A 27394-nucleotide genomic window follows, 5' to 3' on the forward strand; every position below is an offset into this window, starting at 1 on the left:
GAGTCATCATTGGTAAAGCAGCAACAATCACTCATGTCAGTCATAAGAGAAGGGCGTTTAATTACTTCTGTGGTTGCACAGCGTCCTTGTCTCCGTCTCGCTTCATACATACTCAAGGAGTAGCCTTGTGTGATTATTTATGTTCTGTGAGAGGTATTTATGTTCAATTGGGAATACTGTGGCTTAGCTGCCAGAGCCATTTTTCACTTTCTCAAAAGTTATTCAAAAGATACCAGAAAGACTTAAATCATTGTTGAATTAATTTCAAATTTATTCTAAACTTAAATGATAATGTAAACTTTAACTTATAATGTATAACTCCACCTTCCTGGCAGCCACCATGCACACGGAAGGGAGTAAGACATCTTGGCCTTGGACACGGGTCCATGAGCTCACAGTCGGGAAGGAAAGGCAAATGCCTAGGCTGACACAACACAAGCATGAAAAGTGCCAAAACCTACGTATGGATAAGGTATTGAGTTAGTGCATGGAACAGAGTATTAAAGTCCATCTGGAGGGTGGGTGAAGTTTTCCAGGAAGACATGTCATCTGCAACAGATGTAGAAGAATGACTAGGAGTAGATCACCTGGAGAAAGAAGGGTGGAGGATGTCCTTCTGTGGCAGACACACCACACATAAAGGTGTGAGATGGCACAGGGCTTGGGAAACAGAACATAACTCAATGTTGATGAAACAAACTGTACTCAAAACTAAAAAATATTTTGCAATGGAATTTAATGAATTTTCAAACCTAGACTATGTAGATACTACATTTTTCAGGTGTGGAAAGACGGAGTGTTATATAACCTATGATGTAAAAATCTATTAGGCACTGACCTAAGGAGAAAACCCAAGAGGGTTAGATTAGAATACACGCATTTGATGGTGAAAGCAAAGGATACAGGTACTGCTTGATTTCAAATATGTTTATCTTTGGTGGCTGAAAGTCCTCTTTCCATTCTTCTCCCTCACTTTCCTAAATTCACATGTACCTCAAAGCTAAGTGAAATAAATCAGGACTCCCTGGTGCTGTGTCAGATTTGAGAAACAGCTTGGATCACACAAAGAAAGGAAAAGGGTACTTCTGAAATACAGCAATGCAAAAGTGGTTTTTGTTCTCTTAAGTAAGCTGAGTACTGAAAAGGATTATTCCAAAACATAAATACTCTTATTTAAGGATCCCACTCTAGAAATGGAGACAGTGTAGTAACAGAATGCAAGTCAATCCAAAATAACGTATTTAAGTGTCCTTCCCTTGACTATGAGAGACTGGAAACATTTTCAGAAACTTTTCCTACTAATATACAAAAATGAAAGCCCAAATCAGGGAAATAAAGCCAAACAACTTACAACATTATATAACAGTCACTGAATTTTTAAGTATTTCTCATACTTTGCTACACAAACATACATATACATACACATATATGTCTATGTGCATGTAAAATTTCTATACTGTTACTATTGAAGATATAATATTTAAATAGTTTACTTTGTAAATCCAAAGCCCTAAAAGTTAATGCACTACAGTCCTTCGAAAATCAATACATTATCACTATTTAAGGTCAATTCATTTCTTTCTAGTTTGAATTTGAAATGATCCACAAATTACTGATAAATAAATATTAATGGTAAAAAATGAGGGGTTTGGATACTACAATTAGAGAGAAGCATTAGTGATCTTAAACTTCAGAGCAATTTATTTCATTAGAAAAAAAGATGAACAACTAACTAGAACAGGGAAAGGATACGAATAAATCAACAAAAGTTTAAGAAAAACAGTCCACAGAGTAATATGAATAAGTGTTCCATGAACAGATGAAAAATGCTCAGCTTCCTATTAATTAAGGATGTGCATGAGACACTGTATTATTTAGGATGGCCAAGGATGGAAAAGCATAATGTTGACAAAGACGGGAGGAAGAGTCTTCCTTTTCCAGAATCCAGTCCCCGCCTGGTAGGAGTTCAACAGTCATTTAGGAAGACAAGGAGGCAACCGTAAAAAATATTAAAGTTGCTCGTTACATGTGGCTTAAGAATTCTTGCAACAGAAAAGCTTAAACAAGTAGACAAGTACATTTGACATTCACTGTAGAAAAAAAAGAAAACACAACCCAATGTCCATCAAAACAGATCCATCAAAATATATTATTGACATATCTTTACCCACATACACAATGGCATTTCTTACGTTACTTATGTGTTTTATATAGAAGATGGTCTCAATACTTTTTTTAAAATGTTTTTTTTATTATGTTAGTCAATACTTTTTAAGAGGGAAAATCCAATTGCAGAAACGTATGTGTATAAAATGAACCCGTTTTCCTAAAGTAATAATAATGTCACTAATTGCATAGATCAAAATGTACATATGCTGTGTTCTCATTTATTTTTATTTCAGGCAGGACTTATTTTGCTTCAAGGGTAATTTCTGGGGGGGCGCCTGGGTGGCTCAGTTGGTTAAGTGTCTGCCTTCAGCTTGAGTTGTGATCCCGATGTCCTGGGATCGAGCCCCGCGTCGGGCTCCCTGCTCAGCGGTGAGTCTGCTTCTCCCTCTCCTTCTGTGACCTCTCTCGTTCTCACTCTCTCTCTCAAAGAAATAAATATCTTAAAAAAAAAAAAAAGTAATTTCTGGCAACAAGATATATAGAGAATGTAACTCCTCATTCCTGAAATCTCTCTAGTATCTTTTGATAAAAATGTCTGTTAATACATTTGTTTAAAACAGGTTTGTGTAAAAATGTTATAATAAGCCTCAAACCATGCTTTAATGGCACAAAAAGGCCATTTGAAGAAATGAGGATGCCATTATGACTTAAGTTATTTTCTTCAGTCAGTGAAAAATGCCTGAGAGCAGATAGCTCTATTTGCAACTGCACCATCACGGTGTTCAAATATGGTCACAAACCTCAGAACTGTCTCAGTTATCACAACTACACGTTCCAGAAAAGAGGAATGGAAGACACAGGCCGTAGGAGCTGGGGGGTAGCTAGTCCATCTCCCAGCACTGGAGCCATAAGACACAACTGGGGACCTTGTCTGAAACACTCACGGAAAATAAATAAGCAGTTAAAGATGTACAAACTATATAATTAAAAGTGGCTTTTAAAATGTGTAGACCTGCCATCCTACCGTGTTTTATCTTCCAGTGGCATTCTGTCCGCGCACCTATTCTACATACGTACGTTCTTCCTTCACGAGTCATATCCTATCTCTAATGCTGTAAGAGGGAGCCAGTTACACACGTGGAGCTTCATGCAATGTTCCTGTAAGAATCCAGCCCTGTGCGCACCGCAGTCTCCTGTAAACACACCTGCTCCTCCCGCTTAGTGTTTCTCAACTTCACGCACTGACACTTTGCACCAGACGGCTCTGGTTGTGAGGGCTGTCTGGTGCACTGGAGGACGCTTAGCACCATCCCTGGCTCTACCTACCAGATGCCGATAGCACCAACTCCCAGTTGTGACACCAGAAATATCTCTAACATTGCTAAATGTATCCTGGGGGATAAAATTATGTTAGGTTGGGGTGCCTCAGTGGCTCAGTTGGTTAAGCGTCCAACTCTTGATTTCAGCTCAGGTCATGATCTCAGGGTCCTGGGATGGCTCCCTGCTCAGCAGGGAGTCTGCGGCTCCCTCTCCCTCAGTCTCTTCCCTCTGCTCGTGCTCTCTCTCAATCTCAAATAAATAAATAAAATCTTAAAAAAAAATTATGCTAAGTTGACAACCAGTACTCCAGATAAAAGTATGTAAATTCCAGTAAAACCATTAATGGGTTTCAAAAGAGTAGAAGAGGAAAGAAATATACTGCAAAAAAGCAAAAAAAAAAAAAAAAGATTAAAATAAATCTAGGTTAGGGGCGCCTGGGTGGCACAGCGGTTAAGCGTCTGCCTTCGGCTCAGGGCGTGATCCTGGCGTTATGGGATCGAGTCCCACATCAGGCTCTTCCGCTATGAGCCTGCTTCTTCCTCTCCCACTCCCCCTGCTTGTGTTCCCTCTCTCGCTGGCTGTCTATATCTCTGTCAAATAAATAAATAAAATCTTTAAAAAAAAAAAATCTAGGTTGAAAGGTTTAAAAAGATGCATTAAAAAGAAGCTTACTGGATGCATCATTCAGTAAGCTTCTAAATGTGGATGAGGAGTTAGAATTGCCTTTTCTCTTAAAGATAATTAAGAAACATATTCTGAGTTTTCTTAAGTGAATGTGTTGGTGAATATCCATTCCTTTGGTGACCAAACACTTCTCATTTAGCACCTATGTACATGCTTATGGACTGGAGAAAAATACCTTGATTTTTTTTTTTTAAGATTTATTTTTTAAGATTTATTTATTTATTTTGGTGGTGGGGGGAAGAGGGAGAGCACTGACATGGAGCTCAATCTCAGGACCCTGAGATTATGACCTGAGCTGAAACCAAGAGTCTGATGCTTAACCAACTGTGCCACCCAGGCGCCCCAACACCTTGATCTTTGAAATCACAGTTTATATTCTAATTCCATCACTTCAAACTCTATGACCTTGAAGAAGTTATATCATCTCTCCACATCACTCAAGTGTATAAAGTGTATGATAATAGTCCTTCACGTGGGTTAGTACAAGGATTAAGAGATAACACAGGTAACACAGCTACCACAATCCTATTATAAGGTAGGTAAATAAGAAGTATTTTCATCCTTCCTCCTCACAGGATTTAACAGAGGAAAGACCTGCCAGTGGAAGGAATCCTGGGATGGCACTTTCTTCACTAAATCTCCGGAGAGGGACTTAAAAACATCTGTTCAGGAAACTAGAACACAGAGAAAGGGTGCTCTCCCAAAAAGAAAGGCAGTGGTCACAGAGGCAGCGAGCCACGAAAGATCAATCCTGGCTCCAGTCACCTTTTGGGGAAGAAAAGAGTGTGATTCACTGTTGAACCATCTTTCTTTCATTCTTAATTTCACAAAACTTTTTATTGGTTCTTCAGAGATTTTATGGTCCTTTTAAACTTACACATTAAGGAGTTATCAGGGATCATATAACATCTTTTCACGTAATACATTTTAAAATGCTGATTAAAATGTTATGCCCAGGATCTAGGTCTATTTTTTGTAAAATACACTACAATTTTTCGAGCAGTTTCAGGTTCAGAGCAGAACTCAGTGGGAAGTACAGAGAGTTTCCATATATGCTCCTCCCCACACACAGGTACCACCTTCCCACCATCAACATCACATCAACATCAAAACCATTCTAAGGGTTTTAACAAATATATAATGACATATACGTACCATTTTAGATCACACAGAATAATTTCACTGCCCTAAAAAATCCTCGGTGCTCTGCCTATTCATCCTTCCTTTCCTCAAAATCCCTAATGATCACTAACCACTAATCTTTTTACTGTCTCCAGTTTTGCCTTTTCCAGAATGTCATATAGCTGGGATCACACAGTCTGAACGTTGGCTTCTTTCACTCAGTAATATGCATTTAAGGTTTCTCCATGTCTTTTCAGGGCTTGATAGTTCGTCTTTTCAGTGCTGAGTAATATTCTTTTGTCTGGATGGACCACAGTTTATTTATCCATTCACCCACTGAAGGACAGCATGGTTGCTTTCAAGTTTGGCGATTATGAATAAAGCTGCTATAAATATCTGTGCATACGTTTTTGTGTGAACATAAGTTTTCAACTCATTTAGGGAAATATCAAGGAGTGCAACTGTGGATTATATAGTAAGAATATGTTTCGTTTTATAAGAAACTGCCAAACTGTCTTCCAAAGTGACTGTACCATTTTGCATTTCTACCAGCAACAAATCAGAGTTCCTGTTGTTCCACATCCTCGCCAGCACGTGGTGTTGTCAGTGTTTTGGATTTAGGTCATTCTGATAATGTGCATAGTAGTATCACATTGTTTTAATTTGCAATTCCCTAACAACATATGATGTTGAGTATCTTTTCATATGCTTATTTGCCATCTGTACATCTTCTTTGGTATGGTGTCTGTTCAGGTCTTTTGGCCATTTTTTAATTGTGTTGCTCATTTCCTTATTGCTGAGTTTTAAGAATTCTTTGTATATTCTGGGTAACAGTCCTTTCTCAGATCTGGCCTGTGCGAATATGCTCTCCCTGTGTCTGGCATGTCTTGTCACTCTCTTGATGCTGTCACTTTTTCCATTCATTTTCTCACCCCTCCATTCCACTCTAAATTTGTTTCCTAATTAATTGAAAATCTTTTTTTTTTTTAAACTGGCAGATATGTTTACTTATTTCAGGCTTAGAGGACAATCGAAAAACTAAAACCATCTTCTTGTGTGGCCCTGGTAGAGGAGAGAGAGGACAGATTGGAAGGAGCAGCTAGCCTGCCGCCAATTATTAGATGAGCAAGTAAGCCAACCCCTGGGGGCTTCAGAAGTGAAGACAGGGGAGCCAGCTGGAGACCAAGAAATGAACGCAAGCTCAGGTCCTTAGTTTTGCTAGCATATCACATAGCATAAATCACCTCACCTGTAAGACTGTGTGTATGCGTGTGTGTCTGTGTGTGTGAGAGTACACACGGTATTCAGAAAGGGTCTCAAATTCGCATGTTTGGCACTATCTACAAATGAAGTCGTTCATGTAGAAAGAGATGTACTGACCAATTGTATATTTAAAATATACACTAATTTTATAAGCTTTTTATTAACTATACTGGGAACTTTAGGAACTAGAAATACCACAGGTCTCCATTCTCCTCTGAGAGGTCCTACTAAGACCATGTTCTCTCAAACCAGAGTAACTGTTAGTACACTGCATACAAGTGATCAAGTTCTTTGGCTGAATTCCTACTCGTGGTTCCCAATCAGCATTCATCAACTGATAATCAGTCACATTAACAATATATACAAATATGTTAAATACAAAATCTTTCTCCCCAGCAGAAAGACAATGGCTCCTGAGCAGGTCAAAGAAACTGCTTTCAAACACTGAAAAGCAGAAAAGCAAGTAAAATTTATAACACATTCTGAGATTATTTTCCTTTTTAAGTCCATCTTAGAAGTTGTTTAGTTTAATGACAAATCAAAAGGTCTCTTCCTAAGGAAACAACACATGAAGATATGAAATTCAAAGTTAAAATTCAGAAGCAGGCATTTTTAAAATATGTATACAGTTATGTACGGTTTCATGTTTTTCTTAACTCTTAAATCTAAGTCCCCCTGAAAAAGGAGGTATTATCTACAAGAGTAAGGATATACTAAATATAGCTTACTTTCGAATCACTGTAATTCCCAAGGACGGAGGCATTATGAAACTGTTATCGGTAGTGATTGTAATCAGCTTACGTGGCTATGACCACTGAAGGGACACTACATCTGAGAACACCCTGGAATAAGGAAAGGTGTTCAGAAAGGTACTACCTCACCCAGGTGGATTTGGGGCTCTGAAAAGCGACCCGAGTTTGTTTGGGGTCTACTACTTACTAACTGTAAAACCCTAGGCAAGTTATTCTACTTCAAGTGGCTTAGTTACCTGGAAACCGAAAATGTCATCATGCAACTCAGAGGTTGCTCTGATCATTAAATAAGATTATGTATGTAAATTATTTTGCATAGTGTGTGGCCCCAGCTGGGTCTCAACAAACAGTGGTGTTCAGTATTATTGGTGACCTGTCAATTATGTAACCGAACACTAATTAAAACAGCCACAACAACTCTGGCTGGAAGAGGCTGCATCTTGTGAAGTTTTGTTCTCAAGCTTACTGGGGAAGGCAGAGAGCTTCGCTCCTTCAGGCGTCCCACAAATGACAAAGATGAGGTCATTTCCCTTATGCTTCCTTCCACGACTCAGAACCACTGAAAGGAGCTTTAGCCACACTGGTGTCAGTCACAAATCATGTCTTACATTCATTCACTTAAAAGGTCTCCAGGAAAGACATCATTAGTCAGTATTTTTCATAATAGTAAATGCCACTCCTGTGTGAAGGCCATGATTTTAAATCTTTCTACTACACAACACACCTTAGTGGTTTACATCTCCATCTGTATCTGTGGTTTCACTATAACCACGACTGAGTTGAGCTGAGGTATCGGAAAATCTGCAAATATCTACTGAGTGCCAACTACGTACTGGTTACAGTGCTAAGGATACACTGACAAACCAAATGCATATACTCTTTACCCTTTGGGGAACTGATCGCCTAGAACAGTGTTCTCCAACCTGTCATTGTCACTCATCTTACACCATGACCTAGCAATATTTATATGTTTATATACATGTAAATAGTGACATATGACATAAAACAATACTCTTACACTCTAATGTTTTCTTTTCTAATCTAGTTGTATTTTTTTTACATACTGGTTATGACCACTGAAATAATTTTTGAGCCACTAATAGATCACAACTCACCACTGGAAACACTGTAACACAGCTCACCTTGCCACGCCTCTTCTCTGCCCTCTGCCCTGTGTTAAAGGCCTCAACCAGTGCAACATGAATACCCAACAAAAGTATAAGTACACTTCACAAAACATTTTCCTCTGGAAAAAATAAAGTGAACAGTCTACAGTTTTTCTCAAGCTAAGGTTTCCTATTAGATATCACTTGTTTTGAGGGAATGCAACCAAAAATAATAAAACCTCATTCTAATGATCCTCTTGTTTATTCCAGGAGGAAGAAAATGGCCAAACTTAGTGCCAAATTGCCTCAAAACCAGATACGTCAAGCAATTCAACCACACCTTTCATTCCTGATCATCCTAGGGCATCCTGAATTGTCATAAAAGAAACACTTGCAGAGAAGAGTTTCTATCCCTTAAATTCTGTAAGACAACTCCTTCCCAGAACAAAAGACAATAAAGCTTCATCAATGCTGACCACATTTACTTGGAATTTGGCATAAAAACTTAAAACAATTTTCACCCACATTTACACATTTGCCAGTTTAAGAAGAGACGGATGAGCAAATTAAGGGCAAAAAGAAGACCGTAAGAAAAATGTTTACCGTATTTAAGAGAACAATCTCATCTAGCATCACACGCAGCATAATCATACCAGTGTGATAAATTCTCATTACAAATCACTTTTATCTGTTAAAGCAGGTCTGGCAGGACTTCTATTTAGCACAACAGTCAAACTTGTTCAAAATGCTCTCTGTACTTTAATGAAGCTGCACTTACTTTAAAATAGGCCGTAATTCAGAATAGCATATTCAAAATTTTAATGAGTGCCCCAAGTTATTCTGTTAGTAAGGCTTTACAGTATTAAACATCTTAATCCTTAAGTACTTGTCTTCATGGACACAAACCTCTGATTCTTCTATTCAGGGCAGAATATTCTAGAATTCTGAATCTAAGAGTTGAAAAGAGTTTTATTTTCTTCCACACAACATAAATATGTGTTGTACACAAGAAATAATAGATATTGTTTTATTTTTCTTAATCACGACCCCCCCCCCATTAGGATAAACTTAGAGTTGCCTACTTAAACATCCATTATGTTGAATCTTAAATTCTCAGTTCTTTCTGGCTCTAATGAGAACTCAACCTTCCAATAATTTCAAATACTTGTAAATTCTAAAAAATTCTATAGTCCCTGAGTTTTATATGACAAACATGCTCTTTCCCAAAATGCCACGCTTACTAAATGGAAATGTTTCTATTACATTTTTTCACTGTGTTCTATATGGTTTAAGAGGAATGGAGGAGTAAAAGGGGAGGAGAGAGGGAAGAAAGGGATAGAGAGAAGCACAATTACCAGGTGGCTTTTTACTCAAAATTATATTTCACACAGGCACAGAACAACAGTTACCACTCTAAGCTTACTCATGCTAACTGACTGCAAAGATGACAGAAACTTAAAATTAATGAATCCATAAAAGTGCAGTTTTTGGAAACCAAGATGGACATTATCCAGGAGAAGGGGCTGTTGAAGGACTTGTGCCTGTTTTTCAATAGTAATCGTCATCCACTGTCTCTAAACACATGGTCTCCTCAGTAACTAAGTCATGATATTTCCACGTCAGATGGTGAGATTTTTGTTTCCGAAACTCAGCTTAACCATAAAAGCACCAGAGGAACTTGTTAAGTATACATTTCCCAGTCCCACTGCAGACCTACTGAGCCAGATACTCCAGAGAAGAATCTGATTCTTCTGAGTGATAGCAAGTTCAGGCCCTTGGCTTTCTGCCTTTGTGCCACGCAGCACCCTCCCTACCAGCACTTCAACCAAAGCAGCCACACAGCCAATCTGATACAGGGTTGATGGCTTAAAAAATAAAGCACAGGACTAAATGCCGATAGGGTATAGAAGGGGGCAGACTGGTAACAGTAGCCATGAAAAATGTCCATCTAGGCTTATATATCCAACCAACAGGAGCAAAAGTCTACAGAGTAAAATACAGCACAAACCCATGCCTATATTGTATCACGAGCATCGTCTGGGGATTATCTGTACATTCCAAATCTTCATGTCACTGTGGGATTTAGAGTTTAATAACCATCCAAACATGGCACGAATCCCTAGACACATTTATAGTCCTGGGTCTCTTGAATAATACTAGCTTAGAATGAAGAAGGTTTAAAATAAAGACTAACAACAGTTTTCCATACAACATTTAGAGGCAGATATCCGCATCAAAGAATTACCTTTCGAAGGTCCTCCTGCCATTTTCATTTTATTTTTACCCATTACAAATTATAATCAAACAAATTTCATCTCTGAATTTAACCATTTTAAAATTAATATAGGAATACACCATATCAGGGATGTTAGCCAAGAACTGATTCAGCAGCTGTGTGTTTAAGTAATAAGAGCAACTCAAATAAATTCTGAACCGTAAATTCCTCTGAGGAAAACTTTTGATTTTTCCTCCCTTCCTTGAGCTAAGTCTCTCTCTTCTGGCACATTCTGCTCATCATACAATACTGTGTACATTCATAGCACTTCATCAATAATAGAAAAATAAAATGATGTCTGTAGACGCAGGCCTGGAGGGATCAATTCTTAGGCACAATTCCAAAGGTTAAGTTTAACCTTGGGGAAACTATGCTAAATGCCCTCCAAATGTACTGCTGAAATGTTTTTATTTTCAAGGCAAAATATATACTCAAAATGTGGAATAGTTGGTCATTGTGATGAAAGGGTTAAGTATGTCAATGACTGGAAACTAAAACATTAACCTCATCTATTTATCTCCATATTATCTAAAATCCCTAAAGTTGTAACCACATTTTGAATAAAAAATAAAAAACCTAGCATGGGTAGTGCAAGCGAAGAAGTCATCCAAAATTATCTGGAATCATTTTAATAATCATGTTTCCTTGGGGGTTTTCTTTGGAGACTGATCAAATTACATTTCTATTAGGATAGTAATGAAGTTCATTTCATTCTTTAAGTAAAAATACCTGACAATAGGGAAAAAGAATCCAATTTATGTTCAAGTTCCAATTTATTCAAGCATAGGCCAGTGATTTTTAAATGGCCACAAGCAAACAAATAGGTAGATAACCCACTAAGGAGTAATTTCTTCTTTAGCATAATGAGTACAAAACATCTCAACACACTGAAGATTGAGACTATATCCCATAGCACTTGGCAAATGGAAGGCATGTACGAAGTTATGGAATCTCACTTGGAAATTCACCAGATCTTCTGGCTGTTTAGCACACAGGCTTTCCCTTTCTTGCTACCACAATCAGAAACGAGAAAGTCACAAGAGCAGAGTTTCTGTAGGAACCCCAGTACACTGTAGTCCAGCTAGTCCTCACAACAACTGTAAAATAATTTACATTCCATGTGATGAGTAACTCATAAAATGAGATTAAAAGGCAATCTGAACTAAAATAAAAGAAAAAGAGAAATCTTTCAATGTTTAGTATCATTTAGCAATAAAAGTCATAGGGAGAAGGTAAAGCAAATACGAAACTAAACAGCAACAAACAAAAAAGCTGGACCACAACAGATAACGTTCGGCTTGCACAATCATTGTTTTTGAATTATTTGATAGTATCTCCCACCAGCTCCTAATGACTACATGTATCTCTTAAGAAGTATACATAATGAAGTTTGTTGAGATGAAGGTTATACTTTGAAAAAATATCCAGATATATATATACTGGCAGGTCACTTGAAAATACTATGTAATCTGGGAAAAAAAACTAACGGTGCCTGTATTTCCATTCCTGCATCGAGTGGTGTGTTCTAGGATAAAGCAGAAGAAAGACCACTCAAGGGCAACGCTCAGCCTAAAAGAGAAATGTACTGGGTTCATTACTGTTTGACAGATGAAGAGTAGAAGCAGGCAAGAAAGGAAACCTAAGGTTTCTATCGCATTGGAGGGAGAAAAAAATAGCTATTAAACTCGTGTGGTACAAAAACAAGAAGCCTAAAGTATAAACACTGGGAGTTTATGTGTTGAAAACATGTTGTTACATGCAAGAGAATCACCATGACTCATGGCCACTGAATGAAAGGACATCCCTGAAATCGTAATTTGCTATGGTATCTTCCATAATAACATTTCCATTACAATAAAATACTTAATGTTTTTTTGGTTGTTGGATAAAAGGAATAATTTTAATTTGATAAACCTTCCAAAATATTGTTATTTCACAAATATCTGGGGACATACATGGTAAGAATAAGGGTTGATTTTCTCCCTTGCAAACTTCCAGTAATTCCAGTCTCCATTATCAAAGCCACCAATTTCTCTATTTCTCATGATTTACCTTTCTTGGATTTGGCTCCAATCTTCAGTTTTGATGGCCAAGCAATCTGCGTATTTGTTTCCTCCATGATCTGTAACAAAAATTAAGAGAGAAAAATATTGATTCAATTAAGAGCTTGTATTTACAGATAAGATTCTTCTAAAAAAACTATTTTCAAGTCTTTAGTCTCATGCTGATAAAATGACCTCATTTTAAAACAATGCAAAAAAAAAACTTGCTGAAAAGAGAGATTCATTTTTATAAGCCTTTAATCTATTAGAAATATTCAAGTATATTTTGTTACTCCCAGTGTTCCTCTCCGTTATGCTTCAGAGTTTTTAACATAGAGACAACAAGACCAAAAGTACATGAACAAGTAATTGACCCCACTTGACGCCAGAACTGTCAGAGATGCTTGTGCTGAATAAAACTCCCCAAGACCACTGCCAACAGATTGCAACACACCACACATAATCCTTGTAATACAAAACTACGTGGGTTAGGCCATACTAAATGAAGACTTTCTTTCTGGGAAAAAAAATTAATAACTTGCTTTGGGCACATTTGTATTTCATTAAAACTGATGAAAAACTTCTAAACACGACATCATGTCGTAAGGCTGCATTCCCGTCATCCTTCGCCTGGTGCAAAATGGCATCTTGGCCATAGTTCTTTTCCGCTTCCATGTGACTAACCCAGGGGGGTGGGGCGACTGGGCTGCAAATGTGTGAAGGGACAAGAAGGAGTGAGGGAAACCACCACCACAGAGCAAAAGCAGTAGATGGTAAATAAGAAAGAGTAACCAAAAACTGTTCATCCTTTGTTCTTCTCTACCTTTATCATGTAAGACTAGATTAGTGTTTACTTTGTACCATGAATACAGAATTCATCAAAGAAATTGACAGGGCAAACAACTAATATATGCTTCTTATTTTTTTATGTGTTTTTTTTTTTTTTTGAGATTTTATTTACTTATTTGTCAGAGAGGGAGAGTACAAGCAGGGGGAGCAGCAGGCAGAGGCAGAGGGAGAAGCAGGCTCCTGCTGACCAAGGAGCCCGATGTGGGACTCGATCCCAGGGCCCTGGGACCCTGACCTGAGTGAAGGCAGACACTCCACCGACTAAGCCACACGAGCACCCCGATTCATGCTTTTTAATACAGATTTAGAGTTAACTAAACAAATTAGAGGTGAAGACAACTAAACATGGGGCAATTAATAAAAAGTGCCTTTATCCCTTCAGCACTGGCTATGTATTGGGCCTAAGGCTATACAGTAAACATGTTAACATGCATCGTACTTCACATAATCCCCCTTTTCATAGCATAAAAGAACTTTCAGCAGATGTTTCAAACTGGCAGCAAATAGATGCATTTTGTCTACCCATCGTAAGGTTTTTAAAACATGAGCCAACATTTTTAACTCCGGGAATTTCACATAGAAATTAAGATTTCTGGTTCTTTGGAAAACTTGACAGATTTAGCACTTGGAGCCCACATTCCCACATGGCAACACTTGGCTGGCACTGAGGACCAGATGCCTGGAGGCTCTGGGCTGCCCCCCAACCCCCACTTGGTCTCTCACACGGAGGTCAAGGGTCACTTGCCATTATCATCATGTTTGTATTACTCACTTGCCATTTATCATGGTGTTTGCACTGCTATTCTTCTCAGAGAAATATTTCTCTACACCTGTGTATCTATTAAAGATTGAAAAACCCAAGTGAGATCACACTGTCCTCACTAAGTCAAGGTACTGGCCTGGCCCTGAAGGTAGGTGAACTTGTTCCACCCAACCCTGTAAGACCTGGCCCCTCTTCTTCTCCTCCCATCCATGCTGTCCTTGTTAGTTGTCTTCACCATTAAACTGTTATCTCTAAATCCATATTTCAAAATAAAATAAATATTATCCTTCCTCTGCTCTCCAGGAACATGCCCAGGAGGCTTCCGTGCAGGGTCTCTGTGTCCACACTCCTACTCCTACATGATCCCTGCCCAAATTTTTCCCATCTCACTGTGTTGAGTTCCTGCCTACTCCTTACTCAATCTGAAATTCTCCTATTTTCTGTGTTTATTTGTTTATAATCTGTCTCTGCAAAATAAAGTAAGCTCCCTACCCTGCACACAGCAAGCATAGGATATATTTGGGTAAACGAGTCTTCATAGCATGCTTATGAAGTAAACGACTTTATTCCTCACACAGTTAGGAAGCAGCGGAGTGAGGATAAAAACACCAGACTGCTTGCAAAGACCATACCTCTAATAACCAAACTATATGGAACATGGGGCCTCTTTTTCAAACATGTATATACATATTTGAAAATATGCTTCAAGATTTGAGCATGACAAATGGCTGTAACATCCTACAAATATTTACCAAGAGCCTACCTAGGTACCACAAGTTCCAGGACCCACAGCTATGAATAAGACACAATTCCTGGTGTCCACAAGCTTACAGTCCAGTCAGGAACACACACCAGAAAGCCAGCTGCGGATAGTGGACTGGGTGTGTGCACAGGACCTGCTCACAAAGACAGGTCACAGCCACCATCCTGAAAGGTCAGGTTAAGGGAGGTGGTTAGTAAAGGTTTTCTAAAATATAATCTACAAAATTACTCAAATCCTGAAAGCCAAGGAAAAGTAAATTTATGAATAAGTTCAATAGTCACTGAATGAGAGCAGGAAGCCCCAATTAGGAGGGACTTCTCATTGGTCACATTTTATCACCTGTAATTTCAAGCTACTATACATACATATATCTTCAAAGTGACTAAAAATTGATTCCGAATTTTCCTCTAATTTGGCTAAGACACCCAAAGAGATAAGATAGAAAAATAAGATCTTACTATAATTCTGTTGGTAGGGAAGCAGTAAGAAAATAATCTATATACTTTTCTTTTCCTGAATTAAATAATTTGGCCATTTAATCCAGTAAATTACGTTGGATGCCATAATTATACTACTCTAATAGAGAAGCTTCCTTGACAACATATGGTGGCAAGAATAACTTTCTAAAATCTTAATCATTTGCAGAACTTCCCTTCAAATCACCCTGCATATATATTTGACTCCTTTTTATTAAACACCAATAGATGCTTCAAGACAGAAAATAATATGCCAGAGAAAATATCCTCATAGTATATAATAGCCATCAAGTCAAAATGCTACTTTACACACACTTCCTCTAAGCCTCCCACCAGTCCCAGGTCTCCATCGTGCAGTGAGGTGGCGGGACTCAGAAATGCTCACTTTCAACATCCCTAACATTGACACTATCTGTGTGGGGAAGGGACACTATGCTAAGCTTAGTATCCCTAACTCTAAAACCAGAGTTTTATCTTCCATATCACATGATCTCCAAAGTTCTATGAGCTACAGTAAATGTCAAACCTTTTAAAGAAAATGAATTACTAGTTACAGGCACCTGGCACCCATAGGTGACCTTCCCTCTATGATTAGAAAAAAGTAACTCCAGGGGCGCCTGGGTGGCGCAGTCGTTAAGCATCTGCCTTCGGCTCAGGGCGTGATCCCGGCGTTATGGGATCGAGACCCACCTCAGGCTCCTCTGCTATGAGCCTGCTTCTTCCTCTCCCACTCCCCCTGCTTGTGTTCCCTCTCTCTGGCTGCCTCTATCTCTGTCAAATTAAAAAAAAAGAAAGAAAGAAAAAAGTGACTCCACTGAATACCATCTGTGGCCAGTCAATGCCAACCACACAATGCCAACCAAGGCCGTTCATTAGGCTGCAATCCCCACACAGAGCTCCGACTGGATGCCTTCTCAGACATCCCTTTATTTGTTCATCATTGTATGTGATCTAGTCATTAAGAGCAGGTGGCTCTAGAGTCAAGTACCAGCTCTGCCACTTTCTAGCTACATGATGGGTAAATCACTTTTATCAGTCTTTTATCCTCTGTATAATTAATTATAGTACCTACTCATAGAATTGTTGTGAGGTTTTGATAAGAAAACATGTGGAAAACCCCAAACACAGATATGGCCCACAGTGATTATTACATATTGATTACTTTTGGTCAGTCACTGTCCTGGAAACTAGGGATACAATAGCAAATGAGATGGTGCTTCCTTCCAGGAGCTCATGGTCTAACAAGGAAGAGGACAGCTTAACCCAGCATTACGGACTGTGTGTCAAGTTTCATAATGGGGCAGGGCAATATGAGAGTGTATAGAGGGAGTCCTAGCCCAGTCATGGGTAGTCAAGGAAATTTATGTTAAGGAAATGCCTATTAATGCTGTACCTTAAAGGAAGAGAAACAGTTGGCTGGAGAAAAGGTGGAGAACGTGCCCCAGATAGGAGAGGAGTACATGTAGAAAGGTCTAGAAGGAGGGAGCGCAGGTACTCCAGCAGGTCTGATGGTGATTCAGTGTGGCTGAGGTGCTTCAAGGCTCACTTCACGCATCAAGGACAGCAAATGTGTCTCACGTCTTCTCCACCCGCCTAAGGATCTGCACATGGACATGCTCATATAGCCTTGAAGACATGACACAAACCAAAGCTGTGCAGTACCTGTGCTTGGCCATCGTTCACTACAAATCCACTCTGAAAACCAGGAGAGTCACTACAAATAGGAAGAGGCCATACTTACTGCACTTTTAGGAAGTCAAAATTCCCCGTAAGAAGTTCTCAGTGAAGCTTTTCAAACCATCACCTCCAACGACTCCAAGTCAGTTCCTACAGCATAGACACTGTACACTAATGGTTGGTTTTAGTGTCCACCAGTTATGGAGTACTAGAGTGTGAAGCAGTCCTGTGATCAGGAGGAGGAGGAAGTGTAGTTCTCTGCTGGGAGTACAGGTGGACAATGGTCCAGGAACCCCAGCACTGCAGTTGGATTATTGGAAAAGGGGCCTGAAGCATGAGCCCTGGGAGAAGTGGGGTGAGGACACAGATCGTGGGGTGCAGAGGCAGAAATTAGGGCACTAAGCAAGTCAGAAGCTCTGTATCCAGCAAGCTATTTTTAAAAAGATGTCCTGAATGGTCATCAAGACAAATTGAGAGGTAAATCAAGGTAAATAGGAGAGCTGGAAGAGGTGAGGTCTAGTAGCTGCGGCTGAAATCAAAGAAGCCACAAAACCTCTGAGAAGAAAACGACTCTTATGTCTTTAAAAACAACAAAAACAACAACATCAACAATAACAACAAAACTGAAGTGAGTTCCAACTAGTTTAAAAAAAAAAAAAAAATCTTATTGTGGCCCTGTTTCTACCTTCACAAAACCAAAGCCTGAAGAACTACTAATTTTGAATAATTTTTTCTATAAACATTAAATCATACCTTAAATATTTAAACACTTATTTTAACTCATTATTCTGGATTATTCATTAATAAAGCAGCTAAAGGAGGTCGGAGATAAAACTGGGATTTCTCCTAGAGCCAAAAAAAAAAAAAAAGGCTCGAAAGCTTCCAGACAACCCTGACTTAAGTGCTTACTTTCCTTTTCAAAGAGGCCATGTCTTTGAGTTGAACAAGAGCTTAGGTGTGGACACAAGTGATAAAAAAGTCACTGAGCAGACTGGGTTGCTGACATAAGAGCTCCTGTGACATCTAAAACATCAGCACAACGACAGAGGAGACAATCAGGGTTTGCAAACTGTAACAGGAGCTGCTGGTGATCTCTTAGCATCTTCACAAAGGTTTTAAAAAAAACCTTAAGTATTGAATTGATGTTTTTAAAAAATTACAGAAATGGGTCCACTAAAGCACTTAATTTTAAGGCTCTCATAATGGATGAAAACACCGACACCTTTTCAAAAGGATATTGTACATTTTCCACAATCCAATTAATTCCTACAAGGAAATCACTTTCCAGAAATCCATATTATGCCCCAATTCTTAAGGAAGCCAGGATACTGTCCAAATGTTCAATTTGCATTTAAGGAATAATTCGATTAAGTGGCTAACTCTGACCAACCCCTCTGCAAAACATAAGATGTGTGAAATGTGAACTGAAACATGCTTAAAATGGCTAGTGCTTCCTTGTGGAGCAAGGATGCCATATATCATGATGTCAGTTAGGTAAAGGAGTGCCTCGGTGTACAAGCCACAAAACCTCCAAGACGAAAATGGCTATCTTCCGTCACAGGGAGAAAAATCCTAAAGTGAGTTCCAGCTAGTTTTTTTGGTTTTGTTTCTTTAATCTCATTGTCCTGGTTTCTACCTTCACAAAAATCAAAGCTCAAATGTTTACTGAAAATGATTCAACTTAAATATTTTAAAGACCTGCTGTAACTCACTATTCTGGATGCTATATGCTTATGTCATTTCAAATGGGTCAGTTTCAACTTATGGACATCTTCATTGTCAAGAGAATGTCTTCTCGATTCTACCAATTTCTGCTAGGTTTCTTTATTTCTCTTATTATAAGCAGCAATTCTCTATGTCATAGGGGAGAGGAGATTCGGGAGGCTTTCATCTAAAGATAAAACTATTTGAAAAATAATTATTTTAAGTTTCCATTGTTAGACTTGCTATACTCATTGCTTACAAGGGATTAATAATGGAAATGTAACTTAATTCTTATGCTAATCTCAGATGTGATGAACAGAAAATATTTATAGTAACAAAAGCAACTGAGCCAAGAATATCAATTTGGAAACATATCAAGCAATTAAAATTAAGATTGTTTGTATCAGAAAGAATATATATTTTTGTAGTGCATGCTTGAAAGTTACTTTTTCATGATGAAAAATGTGATGAAGATAGCATGCTGTGGATATATAACAGCTTAAGAAGTTAATTAGTCATCTTAACTTTCTTATTCATATCTGTATTTTGTAAACAGGGCATAATGTACCCTGATCAAAGAGTAATAGCACTGCTTTTTTAATATTAAAAAGATATCTAATACACATGGAATCATACGTTCTTGTTTTGGTTTTAGTTTCTATGAGGAGTAAGGGAGGGAGAGAAGGCAAGGGACAGTAATGTTAACATGGGCTGGAATTTGGAATTTTTTTAATTGGAGAAAAGTTCTATCAGCTACAGAAAAAAATTTCATCACAGATTTACAAGGAATCATTTAAATAATTTCACTTAGTCAAAATAAATTGTCGAAATTAAAACAAAATAAACAAGAAAAATATCTACTCAAATTCTACATAATCAAATTCTACATGTAGTTTCAGCCACGATAAAAAATAATTTCTACTTATATTCCTCAACGCTCAAATGATAATAAATGTTTTTCCATCTCCAACAAATTCCAGATTAGTACACCATGTGGAAAGAGAACATATCTACCAATGTTCACTATACTACAGATTTTGCAAGTTTGCAGCAATTATAGGATAATATCTTACAGATGATGGAAACCTTTGCCAAACCAACAATTCTACTAATGTGCTTATTTCACCAAATTCTTCAATCTAGACATAAAGTTAAAAATCCACAGGTAAGTAAACAGTATCTCAGATCAACCAACAGTAAGTCTACTTATGCTGACTTTACTTGAAATATTTATTCTTGGACCAGGAAAAGAACGCTGAACACTCTAACTTGACATTTGTACTCTAAACTATTGAAAATTCATCATTCAAAATGGCTACCAGCTGGGAGACATCTGCAGCCTGCTTCACAAAAAAAAAAAAAGAAAAAAAAAGTCAGTTCATTTGTGCTTTATTTTCCTTATATCAAGAGAGAAATAAGGTCTATCCTCATGGAGAAGGCTGTTTAAAGTTACCTCATGTACTAATGGATTGTGAGTCAATTTGCTGCATTTCACCATGAAGGGAGCTACGTGAGAAAAGAGCCAACTAGAAAACCCTGAAAAGTAGAGATGGGAAAGTAGTGAACTTCTCACACGAGGGGGTGTCTAAAAGCTGAGGATGTTTATTTTGCGAGACATTAGAAGGCTCTGTTGTATTTCATTTTAAATCCAAGAGATCACTGATTAGGTTATTCATCATCTCCAGAACAATTCCTCACATTTGTCTAATATTCATATACATTTCCCATGGGTTCCATGCAATAATCTTGTAAATCAGATAGGTGACACCTATTCGGCAAATGAAGAAATGAGGAATCAAAGAGGTTCAGCAGCAGATGGTATGTGGCAGAGTCTGGCTAAAATCGAAGTCACATGACTCTCTAGCAAGAACAATTTTTGACCCACTTGGCTTATGAAGTGGAAAGCACCATATACTTACGGGGAGGTCATCTGAAAGCTCACCCTCCCAGGACTCATAGCAGCAGAGCGTCTGCCCCTCAACACTGATTCATTAATGACAGAGCAACCCAGAGATTGCCCCAGAACGGTTCAATCCAGGGAAGGACCACCACCCCCATGCACATAGAGAGAATGTCAGAAGCATTTAGGTTGTCACAGTGACACAAGAGGGCCACACTGGCACTTCAGTGGCCAGGGTTACAGATGCTCAACTTCCAACAAAGGGCAGGACAAACTCACTCAAGATGGCCAAAGTGACCGTCCTGGCTTTGCACAGTCCCAAGATGCACAAATGTTAGTTACCACAGCTTAGGTAAACAACACCAACCCCCAACAAGACAAGTTTACATTCCAGTTACCAAAGTACATTAATTGTGAGTAGTTGCATCAAATACACATTCCACTGCCAGTTCTCCAGTACACAAATCACTACATACGTAACATGCATCTTCATCAGTGATGAATCACTTTGCTTCTTTCAAAGCGTGTTGCGGATTACTCACTGCACGTCTGTAATTACCTCGCGCACAGACAGCAAAGCAAGCAGTTGTACCGACTTCTTGTCTCCCAGGGTCAAAAACGAGTGAGATTTTACAAAAATGGATAATCAAAAGTGGAAACTGGCCAACCAAGATGAAAGTGTAGCAAACGAACCAACAGTGACATTGCTGGAAGTGAAACTTGAGTCAAACGTCAGGGGTATAGGATCCACAGGGGACGACGGGAATGTTGACACTGCCGTTGCTGGTGGGGCTGTGATATGCGGCCAGAGGAGACTGAGTGAAGACAAACTCAGGGACATAAATAATGAAAGTGGTTGTGACAAGGAGGAGCTGATGCCAGCAAAAAATTTCACATTAAAGAAACTCCAGGAGATAGTCCACAACCTTGAAAGTATAAAGGATGACATGTTGGAATCTGATCTAGACTTATGGTCACGACAATTCACTGAGGCAGAGAAAAGATGCTCCCTCCATATCACAAAGTGTACAATAAAAAAGTCACGTTCCAACTATTCTTGACAAGTTTTTTACAAAGAAATGAAATGCATTAATTCTCAATATTTCTAACATTTAAAAACAGTGCATTAAATATTAGCTTTAATATCTTTTTCATTTTCCTATATATTTATCACTGACAGGGAAATCTTTAACATTTTCACAAAAATTTTTAGAAGTTGCACTGCACAGCGTTCAATTTTCCCACTGATTAATGAAAGCACTTTGCAGTTTCAGCTTGCATGGTCGTTTTTATGGTCCCACACTGCTTTGCCCCATTGAGAATCACTGATAAGGGGTTTCAAACTGTTCCACACTATAGGCAGGCTTAACTAATTTATCTCAAAAAGTTCAGCCAACTCCTACATATCAACCAAAACCTAGTTCAGATGTGCCCCCCACTGTGAAAACTCTCCCAACCTCTCAGGCAGAAGTCACGTTCCGCTCTCCCCTCCCCATTTTTACTGTGTGTGGCAACATTACAGTCCTTACTTCTTTGCTCATTTTACCAATCCCACCAATGAGGTGGCCTCCCGATGGCCAACAAACTGTATCTTGTTCATTTTTAAGCATTTGAATCTAGCACTTAGGATCTAAGAAACATTGGGTTTTTTGATTTTTTTTTAAGATTTTATTTAATTATTTGACAGAAAGAGACAGCCAGCGAGAGAGGGGACACAAGCAGGGGGAGTGGGAGAGGAAGAAGCAGGCTCCCAGCGGAGCAGGGAGAGCAATGCAGGGCTCGATCCCAGGATCCTGGGATCACGACCTGAGCCAAAGGCAGACATTTAACAACTGAGCCACCCAGGCACCCCAAGAAGCATTGTTAAAGTAACTAAGAGTGATGAAGGAGTTAGACAAAGGGGACAGAAGAGGCAACAATCACCTAAGACTTTCCAATTACTTGGCACTTGGTGTATCTGAGTACAGCCACTCCATCTACACAGTCTCCTTTACCTCATTCAAAAAATGGTATCCTTGAGGAATCTGCTTATCAGAATAAATGAACTGAGTGAATATTCCTTAAATGAAAGTAAATTCTGAATCACTGACAGAATTTATTCTCCCAAGGTATATGTGCATAATAATGGAGAAACTCTTCAACTAAAATGCACAGTGAGTGGCAAATTGGGCCAAGTATGGGCTTCGACAGTGGGATGCTCATGTTCTGTCACTTCCACTCCACTCTAACCTACGGCTGGCACCAGCTCAGGGGACCACACTTGCCCATTCTAACAGATGAGCCAGATTTTTGTGTTAAATCTCCTGATTTCTATTTGTTACCTATTTCAATTATGTAAAAAACACTGTGAGCGAAAGAGAGCATGGACTCCACCTTCCGACCTGTGCTCCAAACCAAGGAGAATTCTCATGGGGTATGGGTAGGTTATTTGTGATGACCTATAGTGTTAGTGAGGAGCCAGTTCCTTGGTTCTTCTGGGACATAAGGATCTATGATTCTTAAGGCTATTTCATTCTCCAACTATCACTTTATTATAATTCCTCAGAAGGACTAACCAGATCTCTATCATAGCTGCTATCATAGGGAGCTATAAAAAGATTAAATTTGAACTATCAGATGTAACTTGTGTATGACTTGAATATAATGGTTTAACAGTATAGAACTTGTGAAAAAAATGTAATAGTATTGATATCTCTAACAAAATCAAGTTACCAAATCTTGATAATCTTCTTATAAAGATTATGAGACACTATGCTCAACCAAAGAGCAAGGATGATGGACCAGAAGAGCTATGGCGACTGCTCTCACAAGGCTGATGGTACAGTCAGGGAAATGAACCAAACAACCCTGACTTTAATTATAGGACATAAGGATACACATTGCAATGATATCACCTAACAGAGAGATGCCAGGTCTCTATTAATTAAGGAAGGCTACCTTGAAGAAATGAGCCACAGTATGAAGCATGGTTACATCAAACGGGGGGATGCAAATCATGTCAGGAAGAGGGAGCAGGATTCATTCATTTCTAAATATTTACTGCATGCCAGATATGTACCAGTTGTTGCATTAAATATTAGGCATAAAGAGTGAACAGAATTTAAACAGCTCCTGATCACTGGTAGATTACAGTCTACTGGGGAAAATGAACAAATACAATAAAGTAAATCTACTGGGAGAAATGAAGTAAAGGCAAGGGGAAGAAATCATTTTTTAAGTGGCGGAGGGGTTAAAAAAGAACGGGATGCCTTAAGTCAGAACAATAAAAGGGGTCACACTTTGTATTAGGTGAGACAATCTGAGGATGTTAAGCCAAGACCTGAAAGATTCAAGAAAACATAAAGAACATAGCAAGCAGAGGCCCTGAAGCTTTCGATGTTAAAGAAACTGAAAGATGACCAACAGGGAGGAGAAAAGGGCAAGAGTGAGGTGGAGAGGAATGTAAGGACCAACTCATATAAAGCCTGGAAAGCTCCTTCTAACAGCACAAGGCAGGCCATGAAGGGCTGTAAGCCTTGGAGGAACATGACCTTATTTGTGTTTTACAGATCACATTGAAAGAGGCAGGCAAGAGTAGAAAGATGAGCTTGGATGGCACTGCAATTGTCAAGCAAGAGATCATGGGAACATGGAGAAAGGTAAGGATGGTAGAGATAAAGAAAAATGAAGCAAATCAATGTATGCTGAGAGTGGAACAGCCAAGACTACTGACTGACTTGATTGGGGAGGAGTGATGGAAGGGGAGCTAGCAAGTTATTAATCAGCTTTCTGGTTGGCTGGTGCCATCACTGAGACTGGAAGTAAGAAAGAGACCGAATGAGACTAAGAACATAAAAGTTTCAGTTAGGCTACATTTTTAAAGTCTATGAGCCACTGAAGTGGATTTCCAGCCAAGTGGAAATATCAGGCTAAGGTAATAAGAATCTAGTGATCAGAAGGAAAAAAATTTAATCGGAAATATAAATTTGGAATTAGATGGTATTTAAGATTATGGAATCTGAGGCTCTCACCTATGAAGGACATAAAGAAGAAACAAAGGTCCTTCCAATCTAGGTGTGAAACTAACCTTAAGAATTTACAAAGTAGAATGTAAGTGGGAGGTAGGGGAAAGGGGGAATGGGTCTTGTTTCCTGGTCATGGAGTTTCACTTTGGGAAGATGAAAAAGTTCCAAACATGGATGGTGATGATGGTTGTAAAACAGTGTGAATATACTTAATGCCCCTTAAAAGTGGCTAAAATGAAGAATCTTATCTATTACTTTAATTAAAAAAACAAACAAAAAACTAAACCTTGAGAAATTCCAACGTTTAGACATTGGGTAGAAGAGGAGATGCTGAAAACATCAGAGAGGGAATGGACGTCCAGAATGGTGGTAGATGACCATGAGGTCATAGAAAACAAAGGAAAAACTCCCCGCTAATCCCCATAGAGGAGTTCCTCAAGGAAAAAAGAAAAGAACTGAAAGCTACTAAGAAATCAAGTCAGATGAAAACTTCAAAGTATCACTCGGATTTTTAAAACACCAGGAACATGGGTAACCCTGACACAACCATGTAAGTGGAAGGGTGAGCACAGCAGTTGGCATGAGTTGAGAAGTAGAATATGATTAGACAACTCCTTCAAGAAGTTTTGACTCTTAACAAGAAGCAGAAAAACAAGACCGTGGCTGGAGAGGAATATGACGTGTCAAGGGAAGTATAACAGTTACAGAGCCTACGCCAATGTCCACTTTCTCCCAATTAGAACCCTAATTTTTAGCTGGGACATGGACACCTAAAATAACTACTCTGACTTCCTTGAAGCTAGGTATGGCTAGGAAACTAAGTTCTGCCCAGGGAAATATTGGGAGATTCTAGGAAATTTCATGATTCAATGTCTTTTGTCCCTTTTTCCATTCTGCTAATTAGACTGTGGTGTCTGAAGTTCCAACTTGGATTATGAAGATAAGGGCCATAATCCAAGAGTGGGGAACTGTATAGGTAGAAGTACCTTGGTTTACTAGGTCTCTGGGGAACACTGTCACCACACCAGACCTGCATTGTTCTTTTATGAGAAGTAATCTTCCAACTTATTTAAACAACAATCATTTTGTTTTGCTTTGTTTCCGCAGACAATTCTAATCTGAACTGATACAGGCAGTTTTCATTTCCCTTTAGTGCGGGAGACAGAACACAATTGTGTAGAAATGGGAATGACCCAATTAGAGAGCCTGACCCACAGCAGAGGAGGACAAAGCCCAACGTGGGAAGCATGAAAGACATGCAAACCCAGGGTGGCTAGAAAGATGAGACCCAGGAAGAGGCAGGAGGAGTTAAACCATGCAGACTTGCAAAGGAGGATAAGGATTTTACTTTTTTATCCTAAGAGCAACTGGGAAACTAGGCATTTTTTAATAAGTAAGTAACATGATCTAAAGTGTATTTTTTTCAAAGATGAGTGACAGTAGTTTGAAGAAAGGAATGGAGTGAGGGCCAAGAGAGATGGCAAGGAGACCAGTTAGGAAGTTGTTCTGATAATCCAGCTGAAAGATGGGGATGGCTTCAAGTAGGGTAATGATTACAGTCCTAAGGCAAAGTGAGTGAATGTGAAGAAGACAGTACTGGCAGCACTTTGTATGTGGTTATGCATGACAGATCAGGGACAGCAAGCAGTCAAGGACAACACTCAAGGTAATGGCTCAGACAACGCTGTGAATGGTGGTGTCATTCACTGAAATACGGACTTGTGGAAAAGATACGCACTTGGGTAAGCTCAATTTTTAACACTCTAATTTTTAAGTTCTTGAGATAACCAAATGTAAACAAATACCCAGCAAGTAGAAGACTTGTTCTCACCAGCTTATTCATAATAGTGAAAAACAGGAAATAGCCAGGTGACCATAAACAAGGGGACAGATTAACTGTAGTACACAATGTAATACAACTCATTAAAGAAAGGAACAAACTACTGATAATATGCAACAATATGGATGAAATCCAAAAACACTATGCTCAGAGAAAGAAGGCTTATACCATAAAGTACATACTGTATGTTTCCATTTACATAATATTCTAGAACAAACAAAACAAATCTTTGGTGAAAAAACTCAGAAAAGTGGTTGCCACGGTAAGTGGGGGGTGGGTTTGGGAGAGGGGTAGGAGGAAACTGTTTCAAGTCATGGTAATGGTCTATATCTTCGTAAGAGTTTGGGTTACATAAATGTATATATTTGTCAAAATACATTCAATACTACATTTACTTTATCTAAATTTAAGAATGACAAAACACTACAAATATTGAATGCTGATTGCTGGTATGCATGATGAAGAGCTGAAGTGTGCTGGTGTAGGCCTGTTAGTCTGAAATGCAGCAAAAAGAAGGACTGATGAATAAACAGGACAGATAGATAGATAGATAGATAGATAGATCCATATATGATAAAGCAAATATAAAGAAGTAACTGCAAAATTTAATTAGTGGGTATATGGTATTCCCTGCATTAGTCTTACAACTTTTTTGTATTTTTATAATAAAATGTTAGAAAAGCTTTAAGTAATCTGCATTTCTTTAAAAGCGTTAACTAAAATTTAACAATAATGATTCAAGCAC

At 38.6% G+C, this 27394-nt stretch overlaps 1 protein-coding gene across 6 annotated transcripts in view; it reads right to left on the bottom strand.

The window, feature by feature from the left end:
• Positions 1 to 27394, bottom strand: part of BICC1 (BicC family RNA binding protein 1) — a 275327-nt gene that overhangs the window by 101086 nt on the left and 146847 nt on the right. For all 6 annotated transcript variants that reach the window (XM_048219269.2, XM_048219268.2, XM_044386082.3 and 3 more), the window contains exon 3: positions 12684 to 12753. In XM_048219269.2, the coding sequence (XP_048075226.1) occupies positions 12684 to 12753 (70 nt within the window). The remainder of the gene's footprint in view (positions 1 to 12683; positions 12754 to 27394) is intronic.

The sequence above is a fragment of the Ursus arctos genome, unplaced genomic scaffold (assembly GCF_023065955.2).
Source record: "Ursus arctos isolate Adak ecotype North America unplaced genomic scaffold, UrsArc2.0 scaffold_7, whole genome shotgun sequence".
Classification (NCBI taxonomy): domain Eukaryota; kingdom Metazoa; phylum Chordata; class Mammalia; order Carnivora; family Ursidae; genus Ursus; species Ursus arctos.